Genomic DNA, 16212 nt, shown 5'->3' on the forward strand with positions numbered 1-16212 from the left:
TGGGTGTGTTGGAAGTGGGGGTGGAGTGCTGCCTGCTGCCGGAAGTAACCAGCAGCCCGTGTCCTCCCTGGGACAGAGCCATATCCTCCTCCATTGTGGCCAGCTTACACCGAGGTTGAATCTGGTCCTTAATTTACAAGATGAACTATGGCTGAGCACATACTGGCTGCTGTGTTGGTTTATAGTCCCCGGACAACTCGTCTCTAACTCATCAGTGTAAAGTACCTCAAGTTGAGTACGAAAGCTGCTATGTACAATCAAAACCTACTCTGGATTTAAACAAATGGAGCCAATATTTTTAACATGGGCTTCAATTCTTGCCCTCATGACCCTTCCCCATGTCCTAACTTTTATGTCTGGCATTAGTCCTTTCCCATAATAGTGACTGCTCATGGTGTTCTTGGATAGTACCTGATATTGCTGTCTGGAGGACTGTAGCCTGTTCTACCCAGTGTCATCAAGCAGCCCTGGTTGGAAGCATTCAGCATGCTCAGAGTTAATTCCTACTAGGTAGTGAGGCTTGAGAACTCCTCCCCTCCTTCCCAAAGGTGAGTGGCTGCACACAGGCATCAGAGAGGAGAGGAGCTTTCATTACAGTGCCAGTGTGACTGGCAGAATGTCGGAGAGCAGCAGAAGTTTCTCACATCACAACCTGACAGGAGAGAGACTGATTTAGTGGTAAGGAGATTAATTTGCAGTCTGAGCTAAATGCATTTAAAATTGCCATTAAGGAAGCTTCTTACAAGCTCAGGGCTTTAGCAGCATCTTAACCCCAGTCTATTCATTTGTTCTGTTGTTATGTTTTATTTTTTTATTTCATTTTATTTTATTAACAAGAGCAATGTCATAGGGTGTTTGTTTTTTTCCTAATCCCATCTGTTTTGCTATTGTTTGTAGAATACTTACCTGGGATTAGAATCAGGATTTCACTTTTCCATTAACACACATCAAAGACTTAAAGGTAAAATGATAGCAGACTGAGTATCTGAAAGAGAGAACTTCCTAATGCGATAACACTACAGGAGTTAAATAAATGTATCCACTGGAGCTTGGTTCAGATAATCGGCTTAATCATGCACAGTGTTTATTGAAAATATGGAAGTTAAATTTCAGTGAAATGAAGTTTACACAAATTTCACATTTATTGCTCTAAAATTGCTTGTATTCCCTTAACAACCAGACATTCTGTATTGGCTTATGTGATTTTTCTTTTTCTTTTTTTTTGTCTGTAAAGAAATGAAGGAAATGACAGCTGATGGCAACATAATATGTCAAATCAAAGAGCAGAGGTCAGAAAGACTAAGTACAGTTATAAAATAATGTCTTCCAATAGTTTTCCTTACTCTAGAAGTTTGCAAAGGGGCTTCTATAAAATATGGTTTACTTGCAACTTTTTCTTTTTGCATTTAAAACTACTCCAAGGTTGGACAAAATGCCATGAAATGTTCAGAATGGAAAAGCCCTGCACGAGCACTATATGAGCGAATAGGTCTTTTTCATCTCTAGATCATGGTCTAGGCTCTGTGCTTTATTTGATAGGTGCAGAGCAGGGGAGGGTCGAAGCCACAGATCGAGCTGTCTGTCTATCTTGTGGTTTTATACGGCTGCCCGTCACCATCATATCTGAGCACCTTCCATGTAAAATCAATAGCAGTAATGCTGTCCCTACTGGACTTCATGAAGTCCCTGGAACGGCTCCTTGACTAGGGCTCAAAACGTTGCTTGGGGTAGAAGTTGATGAGCTAACTGGGGAGGTAGTATGGCCTTGTGGATGGAGCACTAGTCTGGGACTCAAGAGAGCAGGGTTCTCGTCCTAGCTCTGCTGGTGGGTAACCGTTAGCAAGTCACTTCCCTGGATGTGCCTTAGTTTCCTCTTCTGTAAAATGGGGATAATAATATTGACCTCCTTTTGAAAAGTGCTGTGAGATCTACGAATGAAATATGTTATCTATGAGCTAAGTGGTATTATCCAGTCCTACGATGACCCAGGCTATGGCATACTGTAGGTTCTGCTCTAAAGTAGGCAAGCTAACTAGGACCACCTGTGGATTGCTGGTGGGTAGTAGTGCTCTGGTCGTGCTCCCTCCCATGGTTTTCTACCCCTGACATGCCCCCTTCACTGGTGACTACAGGACATGTGGCGCAGCAGCCAGCTACACCGACTTTGCACCAGCTGAGAACTCCCCCATGTGGTGGGAATCACCAGCTGGGAGAAGCTGGTAGCCTTCCAGCCCCTTTAGGCCGCCAGAGCAGCTCAAAGGAGATTGATAACAAGAAAGGCCCTGGCTCTATAATTCAATGATTTATGTTACATCACAGGTATGAGGCAGTTGCAATATGATGGCTTGTGTGTGTAACTTTCTGTCTGTCTCAAGTACTATATACTAACATGTTTCTGCTCTGCCTGGAGCGAATGCACACAGAGGATGAAGGTCTTAATAGTGGAACAGTTATTAAAGATTATCTCTTAGATCTCGTGGTAGGGGTCTGTGATTTTTTTTTTTTTTTTTTGAACAGAAGGCCCTGAGTTTTGTGCCTGCTTGTGACCATGAAGTCCAAGTGGCTACAGGATGTGGAATGGGTAGTGATGGCAGAGATTTCTACGACCACAGAATCATTATGGAGGCTGGCCATAGGCCTGTCCACCACGTCGGTCATGTGGGGACCCTTCACTCTAGAGTTCTGCTGTTTCCTGCTTGAGTAGGGATTCAGTAAACTACAAAAGGTCCTTCCAGCAATAGGCCATGGCACCTGCCCCACTGCCTCTGCCTCCATCACTTGGGAAACTGCCTTCTGCTGCTGCTGGGTGGACACTGCCTGGCTAGTCTTTCTGCATTGCTGCCTGCCTCCTTGCTCTGTGGGGCTGTGACTTGTGCCTCTCAGAGCGTGGCACAGGAGCTGCTAGGAGGAGTTGGCTGGCACCGCTCTCCTCTGTTGTGCTAAGGAAGGGTGTAGAAGGAAAGGCAGATTGGGGGAGCATGAAGAGTGAAAGGAAGAGATGTGGGGTTTAGGTGAGTCATTTGTATGTTGTTTATTCATGTTCCTGTATGATGATCTCTTGGCGGATGCCCCACAGTGCTGTCTATCTGAGGGAAGATGAAGGCAGAACAATATTACTCTGGGGGCTTGGGGAAGGACCAGATTTTTGAAAATGCTCAGGTCCCAGTTAGGCAGCAAGAAGAAGGGAACAGATTTTTCAAAGGGGTTCAGCATGTTGGGGGAATGCGGAGGGCTTCTGGAAATCCGGCCAATTCCCTTAGGCACTTTGGAAAATCTGGCCCTAACTTTTGGGCAGGCATGTTCAAAGGGGACATGTCCCATGGAGTAGATACAAAAAGCACTTCATCCACCATATCTCACTCAGAAATGCAGTCATCTCTGGAGTGGAGCCCAGCAGCTGTTTATCAGTATACAACAACATTACACCTCACAAGTTTTAGCGCAGGAAGAGAAGAACAGTGCATGTTGAGATGGGTCTAAATTACAGAGTTTGCATCCAAACTGGAATTTTTCCAGTGTCCAGCTGTGTCTAGACCTGATGTGGTGGTTTGGTTTGGATTTGGAACTGAATGTCTCCCACCCCTGCTGGTGTTCGCATCTGGGGTTCCAGCTCAGGCCCATCTCTAGCAGTATCTAACGGGTACTAGAGGAGGGAGTTTAGGCAGGGATATAATGTAATATTCTATACTTCAGTTTGGCCAGGTCAAAGTGGCTAACACCCCAATTCCAGCAAAAACCATTATGGGGTCATTTTATCTCCTTTTAAAAATTGTTTTGTATGAATTTAGTGCCATGGAGACTGAAGTCCTCGGTCAACAGAACAGGGACAGCATGAGTAGCAGCACAGAAAACTTCCCACTCAGTACTCTACCCTGAACTGCAAAGGTCACCTCTAAAGGGAAGAGGCTACTCTCTTTTCTGTGCCCATTCACTCCTTGGCCTCCCGACTCAGATTGCCAGCTAGGGTACTTGTGATGGTTGTCCTGCGATGTAGACATCCGCACACTAGGAACGAAATGGAGACCACAAACTCATTTAACATAGGAGACAGAACAGCCACCAGATGGTAACAAGTTCCAGTCACTTCTGAGCTGGGTTGGATCTGGACCAGTGAAGTAGATTAAAATGGCAAAATCTTTTTTTCTACTGAACTTTTGCTGTTGACTTCAATGGGGCCAGTATTTTACCCAAAGACTGTATAGCCTAGGGTATTACTGCCTGTCTGAGCTATTCAGGCTCCCCTGTCATGGGACTGTTAATAGCACAAGAGTGTGTGGTAGGGAGGTAAACTTGATTCCAAAATGAAGCCCAAACCAACAGATTTTAGTCTGAAGTTGCCTAGGGCTCATGCAGATATAGTACAAATTTAGTTTGCTTCTCAGTGGGGAAGAGGAAATTCTCCACTGCAGTGGGGGAGGGAAAGAGTGCCTATAGATGTAGCAACCAGAGCCCAAAAGAGCCACACAATCCCACTCAGTTTTGTATTCACCAGACGACTTGTTACTGCAGCTGCTCATCTGTTTAGCTTTCTTCTGTTTGTTAATTGCATTTCATTGAAGAAGCAAGAGAGAGATCATTCCAAAGTTATACTGGGTGCATTATAATGTGAAAGGACAAAAGATGGATTTTAATGACCTGTCGTATATCTGATGTGTGTAGAGGAGATGGATCCTGGAGAAATGACATGGGTCCTGGTTTGCTTTTTTAAAAATTCATTTATTCTAGGTCTCAATTTGAATATTTTTACTAAAATTAAAATAATAATAAAAAATCACTATCCACTAAACTGGAACATTGACTTTCTCCCTTCCCTCCCTAGATGTAACTGATGAAACATTTTCAACCGGAACATGCTGGCAGGGAAGAGCAGGAGTAGAAATGACAGCTCCTGCTGCTCCTGCTATGCTATATTTTAATTAAAAAAACCCTCAACCTCTAAAAGTTTCATAAATCAAACGCCTTTAACATCTGTTTGAAATTCTTTTATTAAAGCGCAGAGTTCCAGCATGGCTGTCATTTCACCAATGTCCTCAAAGGGCTCTCTCTCTCCTTAATTAAAAAAATACCCACCGCCACCCCAGTAATAGAGTTCAAGGGGAAGGAGTTTGAGAGGGAGAGAGGCATGTTAGTGCTGGTGTGGAACTGGGATTGTTATCCATTGTTGTGACAGGAAGAATGGTCCAGGGCTAGCTGGGGACTTGAGAGACTCAGCTTCAATTGCCTGCTCTGCCAAAGACTTCCTGGATGGCCTTGGACAAGTCACTTAGGGTATGTCTACACAGCCCGTGGAAGCGAGCCTCCCAGCAGGGGCCGAGAGACTTGGGTTTGCGTCCTTAAGCTTCAGGGTCCAAGCTCCAGCCCAAGCTGGGTGTATTCAAAGAGCTGTCTGTGCAGCTATTTTTAAAGTGTTAGCAGAAGCCCCGCAAGCCCAAGTCTCTCAACCCGGGCTGGGTTGCTCGCTGCTGCAGGCTGTGTAGATGTGCCTGTAGGCTCTCTGACAAGTTTCAGAGTAGCAGCCGTGTTAGTCTGTATTCGCAAAAAGAAAAGGAGGACTTGTGGCACCTTAGAGACTAACCCATTTATTTGAGCATAAGCTTTTTCTTTTTGTGAATACAGACTAACACGGCTGTTACTCTGAAACCTTTCTTTTTGTAGGCTCTCTGTGTCTCAGTTTCTTATCTGTAAAATGTGGATAATAGCACTGCCCTACCTCTCAGGCCTGCTGTGATGGTAAATATATTAAAGTTTGTGAGGTGCTCAGATATTATGGTAATGGCAACCACATAATACCGCTCAGTATAATTCTTCTTGGGATTGCTTTGAGGCCATCAAGTAAAGAAAGCAATTGTTGCCTAGAAGGCACAAACCTGCCTGTCTGTATAAATACAGTGCAATCTCTTCTGTAAAAAGAAAAGGAGTACTTGTGACAGCTTAGCGACTAACAAATTTATTTGAGCATAAGCTTTCGTGAGCTCACAAGTCCTCCTTTTCTTTTTGCGAATACAGACTAACACGGATGCTACTCTGAAACCAATCTCTTCTGTGTGATTGGAGTGCTCGCTGCCCCAGTTCCCCTAGGAATGCTCAGTGGGGGAATACACATTGCTATATAAAGTCTCCGTTTGGTTAAAGGAACATGGTCAATATTCAGGTTTCAGAGTAGCAGCTGACTCATATGAGAAACATTCTTGTGTCTGAGAGAGGCCACAGGCATTGAGGGAACAAACTGAAACAAAATGCAAATGACTATTCGTTGCTAATTTCTTTCAGTTGCAATAACTTGCAATTTGCTTTTAATTTTTAATTTAATTTCATTTAACTTTTAATGTGTTTAACTTTTAACTATGGGAGTACAAGCCTGGGCCCATGGTTTGCATATATAGGAGGATCTTTAAGTGACATTAATTCCTAAACAACCTTTCTGGAGTGAAGAATTTTTGAAACTTACAATGTAAAGTATGAAATCGCTTAGCCAGTAATCTGGTTGGGTGGCTTTTCTATTTCAGAGATTGCAGCTGAACATAGGAATGGCATCAGAAAGACCCGCTAGCACTGTCAGAGTCGGCTGTGAGGTCAACTGACAACGACACAGCAGAATCAGAACTTTCAGCACCCTGAGCAAATAATAAACAAATGTTTCCAACAAGAGACCGTCTCTGGGCCCAAATGTGTCAGTCAGCAGGCCTGGCCGGGCCCAGCACTCAGGAAAAGGACTAAGAACACAATGGAGTGAAATAAGAGGGATGCTGCTGGTTTGTTGGGTGCAGGAGGAAGTTGGCAGGGATCCATAGTTATTTGCAATATATAGAGGATAAGAATATTTTTAGGACTTTTTTTGAAGAAAAAAAAAAAGGATAATTTTGCCTGGAGGAAGCTGGTGGCTTCAGAAAGTAGAGAGGCAGACCCGAGCATGGTTCCTGTTTTCTCTCTGGGCTGAGTCCCTTCTATTGGCCCTCTTTTGTCCCTCTCTGAGGTTTGTGAAGACCCCTGACAAGGAGACACTTTGAATGCCCTGAGGCAGCTATCTTTAATTTCACTTCTAACCAGAGATCTAAGAAGATGGGCAGCAGTTTGACGCTGGTTGGGGCCCTCTGGGCTTTCCTATCCTTTCTCACAGCAGTTGCCAGCTCGGCCAGTTATTTTGTGCCCTGTTGGCTCTTTGGTTCCCAGCTGGGGAAGCCAGTTTCATTTGGCACCTTCCGACGGTGCACGTACCCAGCACAGACGGAGGAGAGGCACCTGGTGATGGTGGAAGAATGTGGGAGGTATGCCAGTTTTGGGGCTATCCCCAGCTTATCCTGGCAGATCTGCACCGTGGTGACCGGAATTGGCTGTGCCTTGCTGCTCCTGGTGGCGTTAGCAGCCATCCTGGGTTGCTGCGTGGAAGAGCTCATCTCTCGGATGATGGGACGCTTCATGGGGGCAGCCCAGTTTGTAGGAGGTAATGGAAATCGTTTGCATTATGCTACATACGTGAGTGGCTTCAGGTTGCTGATTAGCATATGCTAATACTGTACAGTGATCTTCAGAGCACTGCTCAGGACACCAACGATCACTGAGCTGGAAACATCTGTACTAAACATCTGAAGTAAATCTTGGTAGCATGAATATGATTTTTTTATTCCAATACTTGACCTTTCTGTTTTCATGTATAGTCTTTAATTTCCTGTTGGCTCTACATAAATACCACGTCTGTTACGAGAGACACTCTCAGTACATTAAATGTTCTTCTGGTTTGTTACCAGGCCCAGAGCTGTAACATTCCCCAAAAGCCAGGAATCTCTGTGGGAAAACGTTCTGCCTACTTCAGCTGCTGGTTCTTTCTGTTTAATACACGTCCCCTGATGACAGTTACTTCAGCACTTTATTTCCACTCTCGTCTTTAACACCTCTGGTTACTTCAGTCATGCCTATTCCAGAATAAGGAGGACCTGGCCTTTCTGAACCCTCCTAATGCTTGTCTGCACAACAAGTTGCTTCACGGCAAGCCAGGATGTGACTCCACAGTGCCTTGGCTTGCTGTGTGGTAGCGTCTTATGTGGATTCTGCTACAGCGCAGTGAAAGCCCCAGAGCGCGGCTTGAAATACTTCCGGCGGTAGTACGCCGAGCCGTGCTTCGGCCCTTTCACTGTGCGATAGCAGTGTCTGCGTGGGCCATTACTGCGCTGCAGGCTCAGGAGTTGTAGATTCACTCCGGGACATGCCATTCGGCAACTTGCCGTGTAGACAAGCCCTGAGAGAGTTCAGAAGGGCCAGGCCCCTCTCACTGTAGAATGACAGGTTTCAGAGTAACAGCCCTGTTAGTCTGTATTCGCAAAAAGAAAAGGAGTACTTGTGGCACCTTAGAGACTAACCAATTTATTTGAGCATAAGCTTTCGTGAGCTACAGCTCACTTCATCGGATGCATACTGTGGAAAGTGTAGAAGATCTTTTAATACACACAGAGCATGAAAAAATACCTCCCCGACCCCGCTCTCCTGCTGGTAATATTGTAAGGAGAGTGATCACTTTAGATAAGCTATTACCAGCAGGAGAGCGGGGTGGGAGGAGGTATTTTTTCATGCTTTGTGTGTATTAAAAGATCTTCTACACTTTCCACAGTATGCATCCGATGAAGTGAGCTGTAGCTCACGAAAGCTTATGCTCAAATAAATTGGTTAGTCTCTAAGGTGCCACAAGTACTCCTTTTCTTTTCACTGTAGAAGAGGCTTGCTGTGTAGACAATCCCGTGGCTATGTTTTCACTGCAAACAAGAGTTGCTGTCTTGTTGGGTGAGGGAGGGAAGTTGACAGGGACCCACCATAGTTTGCGAGACAAAGAGGATAATATTTGTAGGTGTTTTTTTGGGAAAAAAAGGATAATTTTTCCTGTGGGATGCTAGTGGCCTCTGGAAGCAGGGAGATAGCTCCCTCTGGTGGACACGGGACACTGTAGTTTTCACCTCAGCTAATCGAGGTCCACTCCAGGCAGGGCATATATTGTTGATTTTGACTAGCTACATCCAGGTGAGAGCCACCTATGCCTTGACTCCACAAGGATGTTACGTTGTGGCAGTTCTCTGAGGTTAGCTATCTCCACATATAAATACACCTCTTCTTGCAGTCACGATATAGCTGTGGAGAGGTTCCCCCAATGAAGCTTTCTACCTAGCATAACCCCCCTTGGCATTTTATCAGTCCTGCCCTTGTCTGTCTCCACAATTCTCTTATCATTATCTGTATTTCAGGAATGTGTCAAGACCCCATTGTCCTGGGCACTATACACACACACAGCTAGAGACAAACCTGCCCTGCAGCGCTTACAATCCGAAGAGAGAAGACAAAAAGAGGGAAACTGAGGCACAGAATGGGACAGGGACTTGCCCAGTGGCAGACAACAGGCCAGTGTCAGGGCTGGCAACAGAACTCAGGTCACCTGAGTCCTTGTCCTGTGCCCTAGCCAGAACCCATTCCTATCCATAATGTCCTTCCTCCATACATATGGACCAGTGTAACCCCAGTTTGACACCCGCATCACTCCTTTGAAATCAGTCTGGTGTGAAGCTGGAGTGACACCTTGGTGAATCAGGCTCATTGTCTCCAGAACTGTGGGATGCCAAAAGAATCCTACCTCTATCTCTGTCCTCTCTTCCCCATGCTTTGTTCAGTCCAAACTGATCAACTACTTGTCCCCTTCCTGTCTGCCTTCCATTCTCAGCTCCAGGCCTCCTACCCCCTCTGCCTTCATTCCCTCTCTGAGACTGCCCGCCATGCCTCAACCTTCTCTTCTCTCTCCTTCCCGGAGGGTTCCATACCCTCCTTGTGCCTGTTAGTAAATTACCATAGATGACTGATGGAAAATAAAAGGCAAAAGCTTCCATCAGCTGCAGCAGCATTGCTCAAGGCGGGAGGTACCGCAGTATACAATTACCAGCAGTGATTTGCCCCAGTGCCACTAACCCATCCTTGAAATATAGTTTTGCACTGGGGCAACTTATCCCAGTTTCAAGTATCAGCACAAAACATGACTTATGGCCTGTGGCTTTGCATGTCTACACTAGGGGTTTGCACCACCGCACCAGTAGTCAAAATCTCCACTGTAGCCAAGGCCTTAGTGTGTTGTCTCCATTTTTGTAATAAACTGGAACGTCTTTGTTTTCCCTCCCCAGTGTGATACTGCTAGTTTATTTACACAATAGCTTGAAAACCACGGAACACATGGCAAAGCACCACAGCAAACCAATGTGCGACTGCTTCCCTCTCACAAAGGAGGGCTATGAGCATAGAGGGCTAGACATATAAAACCATGGTGTGATGGATTGGAAGCAGCCATCTAGGCAATGCAAACAGGAGTTCCAACCACACAGCTGAGCTGGCACTAAGGGAGAAGCTTAAACAAAGGAGCCCTCGAGGAGTTGAAAATAAATCTCATTTGTGGGTGCTATATTCAAATGTGAAATCTATGTTTACACTAGGCTATCATCCCCCTCCAGGTTCTGATCTCTGTTATGTCAGTATAAATTCCAAAGAACGCCACCGATACCAGAATCTGGCTGCCACACTGTAGGGAACTGAAGTCAGTGGGCTGCTCAGCACTTCCGAAAATCAGCTCACTACTATTTTCTCTAAGGCCGTCCCTTTGTATTAAGATGTCCTCATATGCGCGTGCTGTGCATAATATAGATAACTCATTGCCATGAGGCTTTCAGCTGCACAAGCCCCAGAAATCAGCACCATGAAGGATGAACTATTTCTGGGGAAATAGAGTTACATTTGGATTATTTTTTAAAATGTGATAAATATTGGAACGTTTGTAATTGCCTCCTTTTACGCTTTAGCTTGGCATGCAATGGGCTTGTCTAGGCAGCTGGTTGTGTTTGTTGGAGACCGCTTCCAACTGAACAAAACAAAGAGGCATTGTTTAAAAATGCACATCTAGCCTTATTGGCAATAACCGTAGGATTACAAGGATGGTGCCAGAATCCAAACGCTTTAATTGACTGCTGTCCGAGTCCCCCCACCATCCAGAGCTCTGTAATAGATGCATTTCTCTCCAGGATCTCCTTCCATCCCATCTGACCAGAAGGATTTATTCATCATAGTGATCTATGTCACCCTCAGCAACAGAGTACAAATTGCTTTCAACAGATCTTTGCAGAATCAGGCAACTTGCCCTGGGACATCAGACTATAACAGCAGGGTAGCAGTGTTCTGCACAGTGGTATAAAGGGGAGGAAGAAAGGGTTTGTTGTTAAGGCCCAGGACTGTATTCATTAGATCTCAGTTCAGTTCTTGACTCTGCTACAGACTCTTTGTGTGGCCTTGGGTCAGACACTTAATCTCTGTGCACTCTGGTTCCCCATCTATAAAATAAGGACAATAATACTTCCTTAAGTTATTGTGGGGGAGAACCTACTAACGTTAGTGAAGGGCTTGAATCCTACAGCAGTGAAGGAAGATGCGCCACAATATCTTGACACCAATGGATGTTAACCCCTCTTGTGATGGATGTGATAATTTTCAGTTAAGAAAAATAAATAGTCCCGATTCTTGGCTTTGCTGGGGCTGCTTTGCATCTCTCTAGCAGTGCAAAGCAGCCATGAACCCAGAAGATTCATCCCTGTACAAGGAGAATCCACAGGTGGTACAGAGCATATACTCTGGTGGTTCCTGGCTGCTAGACTAGCTCCGGGGAGTGTAAGTAATTTATATTGGACGATGGGCTGGCCCCAGGATCAGGGGAGCCCCTCTCTGGCCCTGCATCAAGTGCAGCATGGCCAGACCAGCAAATCAGGCACATCATTCTTTGATGATGGGAGAGTGGAGACAGCTGCAGGTTTCACAGGTTTAGATGAACAGAGGTAGAGGATGGCAAATAGGTCTAAGCATCAGGTTTGAAATACCTAGAGTCCCTGCCATCAGGGCTAGGAATCCCAGCAGGGCTGACTCAGCTTTTGACCTTTCCATGAATCTCCTGTTTGGCTGATTGTACATCCTTTGGGCAGGTCCTCGATCTTGTCCATGCCAAACCACTCCTTAGTCTCAGTTCCCTGTGGAGCAGTTCAACCACCTCCACCTTCCATGTAGACCAGGGTAGATCTACTCATGGAGCGTGCCCTACATGTGTAGAGTAGGGGACTTTGCTGCCAAGCTACATTCTGGGCAGAGTCTGCAATTCCCCACCACAGTCGTGTTTGCCTAGTTATTCAATTTAAATGCAATCTTTTGATGTTGGTTCCATATAGTCTCATGGCCTATGCTACACTGTGAGAAACAAGAATGATGTAAGATACATCATTGGGTTGCATGTACGTTAGCAGAAATCACTCCCTGGGTGACTATTCCTGCTGAAGAACTAGTTTTCAGATTATGTTCATAGAATATCAGGGTTGGAAGGGACCTCAGGAGGTCATCTAGTCCAATCCCCTGCTCAAAGCAGGACCAATCCCCAACTAAATGTTGCATTGTTCTACTTAATTTCTGTTGGCAAGCCTGTTATGTGTTTTCTTCAGGACCAAGCAACAGGAACGCCTGACCACAAGGATTTATTCGTCATACTAATCTAGCAACATTTGAGTATGTTCTACTGCCATCTAGCTAGCTCCCAAGGTAGTTTGCATTACTACACAGCCCTGTGAGAGATTGAAGGCTGTTTTATTTTTACATTGAAGATTGGCCAGAACCATGAAGTTCAGGTCTGGATATGAACTGCCTCAGAATACTTTTATATGTGGGGATCTGGTTTGGGCTTGTCTTATTAAGGTTGCTGAACACTGGTTTCCCTGAATTTCCATTTCTACTTATCCCATTGAAGCATACCTCAAAAAATAATTGTTGCTCAGTATTTTAGGTGTCAACCTACGTTTACAAAAAATAAAGGACAGCAGTATGAAAACTGCAGGTCAAAGTTTATTTTGAAAGGTCACCACCGCACAGTGTTTCCCTATTCATCATGTGTGATCAGGGCTTAAATTCTCATAGAGTATTTCCTGGAGCCCACCACGCCTTCCCACCCCCATTCTCCGCAGGGCATGCTGGGGCTCAGGGCTACAGGCTTCAGTCGCGGGGCCCCAGGGACCCCCTGAAACTGGCCAGTGGCCCCCACAGAGGCCCGCAGACCCTGGGCTGAGAACCGCAACAGCATGAGGCTGGAGTCAAGGTTTGAAAATATTTGCCAGAGCTCTGGACAGCTCCGGCTGAATTTAAGCCCTGCGTGTGATCCTTCGTACGGTTATTGCTTGAATATATATTTTTCCTCCAGTCAAATGCTTTTTAGTTCTCAAACTGGGGGTCATGACCCCTCAGGGGGTCACAAGGTTATTACTTGGGGGGTCGCGAGCTGTCAGCCTCCACCCCAAACCCTGCTTTGCCTCCAGCATTTATAATGGTGTTAAATATAAAAAAAATGTGGTTTTAATGTACAAAGGGGGGGGTGTCGCACTCAGAGGCTTGCTGTGTGACCAATACAAAAATCTGAGAACCACTGTCTTAGTAGATCTTAATTGGATACAGGTCATGAGCTATTAAGCACCAAGTAGATAAAAGATGGGGTGAATTCCCCTAATAACAAATAATTAAAAATCAATCATCATAAAATAAAAATATGCCCAAGAGCAATGCGTGTTCCTGAACAATGATGAACCAACATGGCTTGTGGCTACTGTCTCCTGACAATCCTGCCACGCAGGTAGCAGGTTATAGAATACTGTAATTGGATGAATCAGCTTGTCTCTTTCCTTCCTTGGGAAGAATTCGTATTGCTTAGTTAGCCATCGTAGCCAATGACCACCCAGCTAATGTCAGTGCCATAGAGCAATACGCAAGCGTAGACTCAGGTTTAAATAATTTCATACCGCAGCACAAGTAAACCACTCTAAGTACTATCTTTACCAGGTGCATTGCCTAGCTAATGAACATTCCAGATAAATGCGCTAGTCATGTTATTTTAAAAGAAAACATTTCTCCACCTAGTAGTTTTACAGGTTTTTTTAGAAGGCTTCAGGAGATTTGTAATTTAAATGATGATATTTGTATAATGACCCTGCTTAAAGGCCCCAATCAGGGATCGAGCCCTATTGTGCTAGGCACTGCACACACATAGACTAAAAAGCTTCCTGATGTCTACTGATTCTCAACCCGTCCAGCTTCTCATAGTGTTGATTCACATGTGCCTGCAAAACTCTCTGGATTTTATGAAAGGCATAGAAGGTTCTCGGCAGTAGGTGCATTAACTGAAATACATCTCGGGGAGAAGTGCAATTCGTTTCCAGTCAGAGCAATCTCAGCATGGCAAAAAGTGCGGAGAAAATGGGTCCATTAAGACTTAGACCTCAGATACATTTTCCTTTCACTACACATCAGTTTGTTTACTAGCCACAGAGACAGACAGCAAGCCCCCTGCAAGTTTGTCCTATCAGAGTAAACAGCGGGTTGCTGAGGTTAATCTTCTGCAGTGATGGCCTGGCTGTAATATCCCCAGGAGACTAGATACGTCACTTCCACACACTAGTTCTGTGCCCCTTTTGCTGGTGATCGAAACAGGCCTTTTGTCCCTCCATTCACTGAAGTGTAACATTCTCCATCTGAAAAGGCCACAGAGCATTATGGTGAGTTTTGCTGTTTAACCCTTTGGACACAGGTATTTTTTAGGCTTCCAGCCTTATGAATGCTGTAGGGGGAACACACAAAATACATTAGAAATGTGATACATTTTTCATTTGTATTTGCTTCCCACATAAATGCTGCCTGGCAAGTTGTATGTATAATATTTGTATAGTAGCAGTAAATATATTGGATGTCCTCCCTTTAAACATTCCTATGGCTAGGCGCCTGGCCAGTGCTGGTGTTCTCAAAGTTAAGTGCTCAGTGCTATACTCTGAAGCATGCCAGGGCCCAGCCTCCGCAGAGTCCCAGGCATCCCTCCTGTTGCACTGACTCCTCCCCCCACCTGTCAAAAGTGCAAGGATCACACCTGGATGGTGCAAGGCACGGCAAGTTTCAATTAATGCAAACATCATATCTAGCTATGGTCGAGCGTGCATATTAAATGCATGATCCTAGCATCATGCCAATGTGAGGCCTCCTCATACTTCGTCCTGGAGGTCCAGATTCATCCCATTCCCAGTGCAAGATATGCTTGGTGGCCTGCCTCCTCCTTACACCTTATCCTTGGTTCCAGCATCCCTCCTACTGACTCAAATTCTGCAACCCTTCATAGGCTTTTGTAGCCAGCAATGAATTGCTGATGCACTATTTCATGGAAGTGTTTACTGCAAAGGAGATAATATTTTCCATACTATCCAGCTTCACAGTCAGTATTGGGCAGATAGCACGGCTAATTATTGCACATGCAGCCAGTGCTAAACACATGGGTTTGATGTCATCCTTGCCCTGTGTATTTGTCTGTCAGGTATCACCCTAGTTTTCAAGCAGTAACATCAGAAAGCAACATCTCCAGGGAAAACTGATCAGTTTCCCCTTCTAATAAGATGTAATATAGGAAATGCTGAAAAGTGCAAATGTACTGCCGGATAATTTACTTACTACTTCATTTTTAAGAATACGCCCTTAAGGGCTTCTGTTAGCCCTTTCATCGAGTATAATGGGATTAGTTGTCAGTTATGAGTCCACAAAATGCATTTTTGGCTTCGTGCCTTTTACTTCTCTGAAAGGATTGGGCATGGGGGTGCGGCTGCACGTGTATATTATATTATTTGGAGATGCTCTCGGGGGATATGGCTGACTGCCACTAGAGTATGCATTGGCTTCTCAGCCCAGACGGCATTAGTGTCAAGCTGTGTTCATACTGTTGTTATTCTCCTGGTATGACTTCTATCCAGATACATTTTTCAGAGTAGCAGCCGTGTTCGTCTGTATTTGCAAAAAGAAAAGGAGTACTTGTGGCACCTTAGAGACTAACAAATTTATTTGAGCATAAGCTTTCGTGAGCTACAGCTCACTTCATTGGATGCTTATGCTCAAATAAATTTGTTAGTCTCTAAGGTGCCACAAGTACTCCTGTTCTTTTTATCCAGATACACTCCACCTGAGGGGAGTTTTTTCAGGCTCTAATTTTTAGGCTTTGATAGTGTCAGATGAGGGGGAAAAATGTTTCACTAACTGATTTAAATTGTAAATAAATGTGATTCAACTGGGCAGTTTCCCCTTTTGTATTTGGGTTCTGTGAATATTCTGGGGAATGAGTTTACTGCCTGGAATGTCATCAGACAGTGA

At 44.9% G+C, this 16212-nt stretch overlaps 1 protein-coding gene across 1 annotated transcript in view; it reads left to right on the top strand.

The window, feature by feature from the left end:
• The first annotated feature begins 570 nt into the window (after window positions 1–570).
• LHFPL1 (LHFPL tetraspan subfamily member 1) overlaps window positions 571–16212 on the top strand; it is a 42778-nt gene continuing 27136 nt past the window's right edge. The window contains exons 1-2 of the mRNA XM_048864137.2: window positions 571–678; window positions 6507–7441. Of these exons, the coding sequence (XP_048720094.1) occupies window positions 7060–7441 (382 nt within the window). The 5' untranslated portion in view covers window positions 571–678; window positions 6507–7059. The remainder of the gene's footprint in view (window positions 679–6506; window positions 7442–16212) is intronic.

The sequence above is a fragment of the Caretta caretta genome, chromosome 9 (genome assembly GCF_965140235.1).
Source record: "Caretta caretta isolate rCarCar2 chromosome 9, rCarCar1.hap1, whole genome shotgun sequence".
Lineage (NCBI taxonomy): Eukaryota > Metazoa > Chordata > Testudines > Cheloniidae > Caretta > Caretta caretta.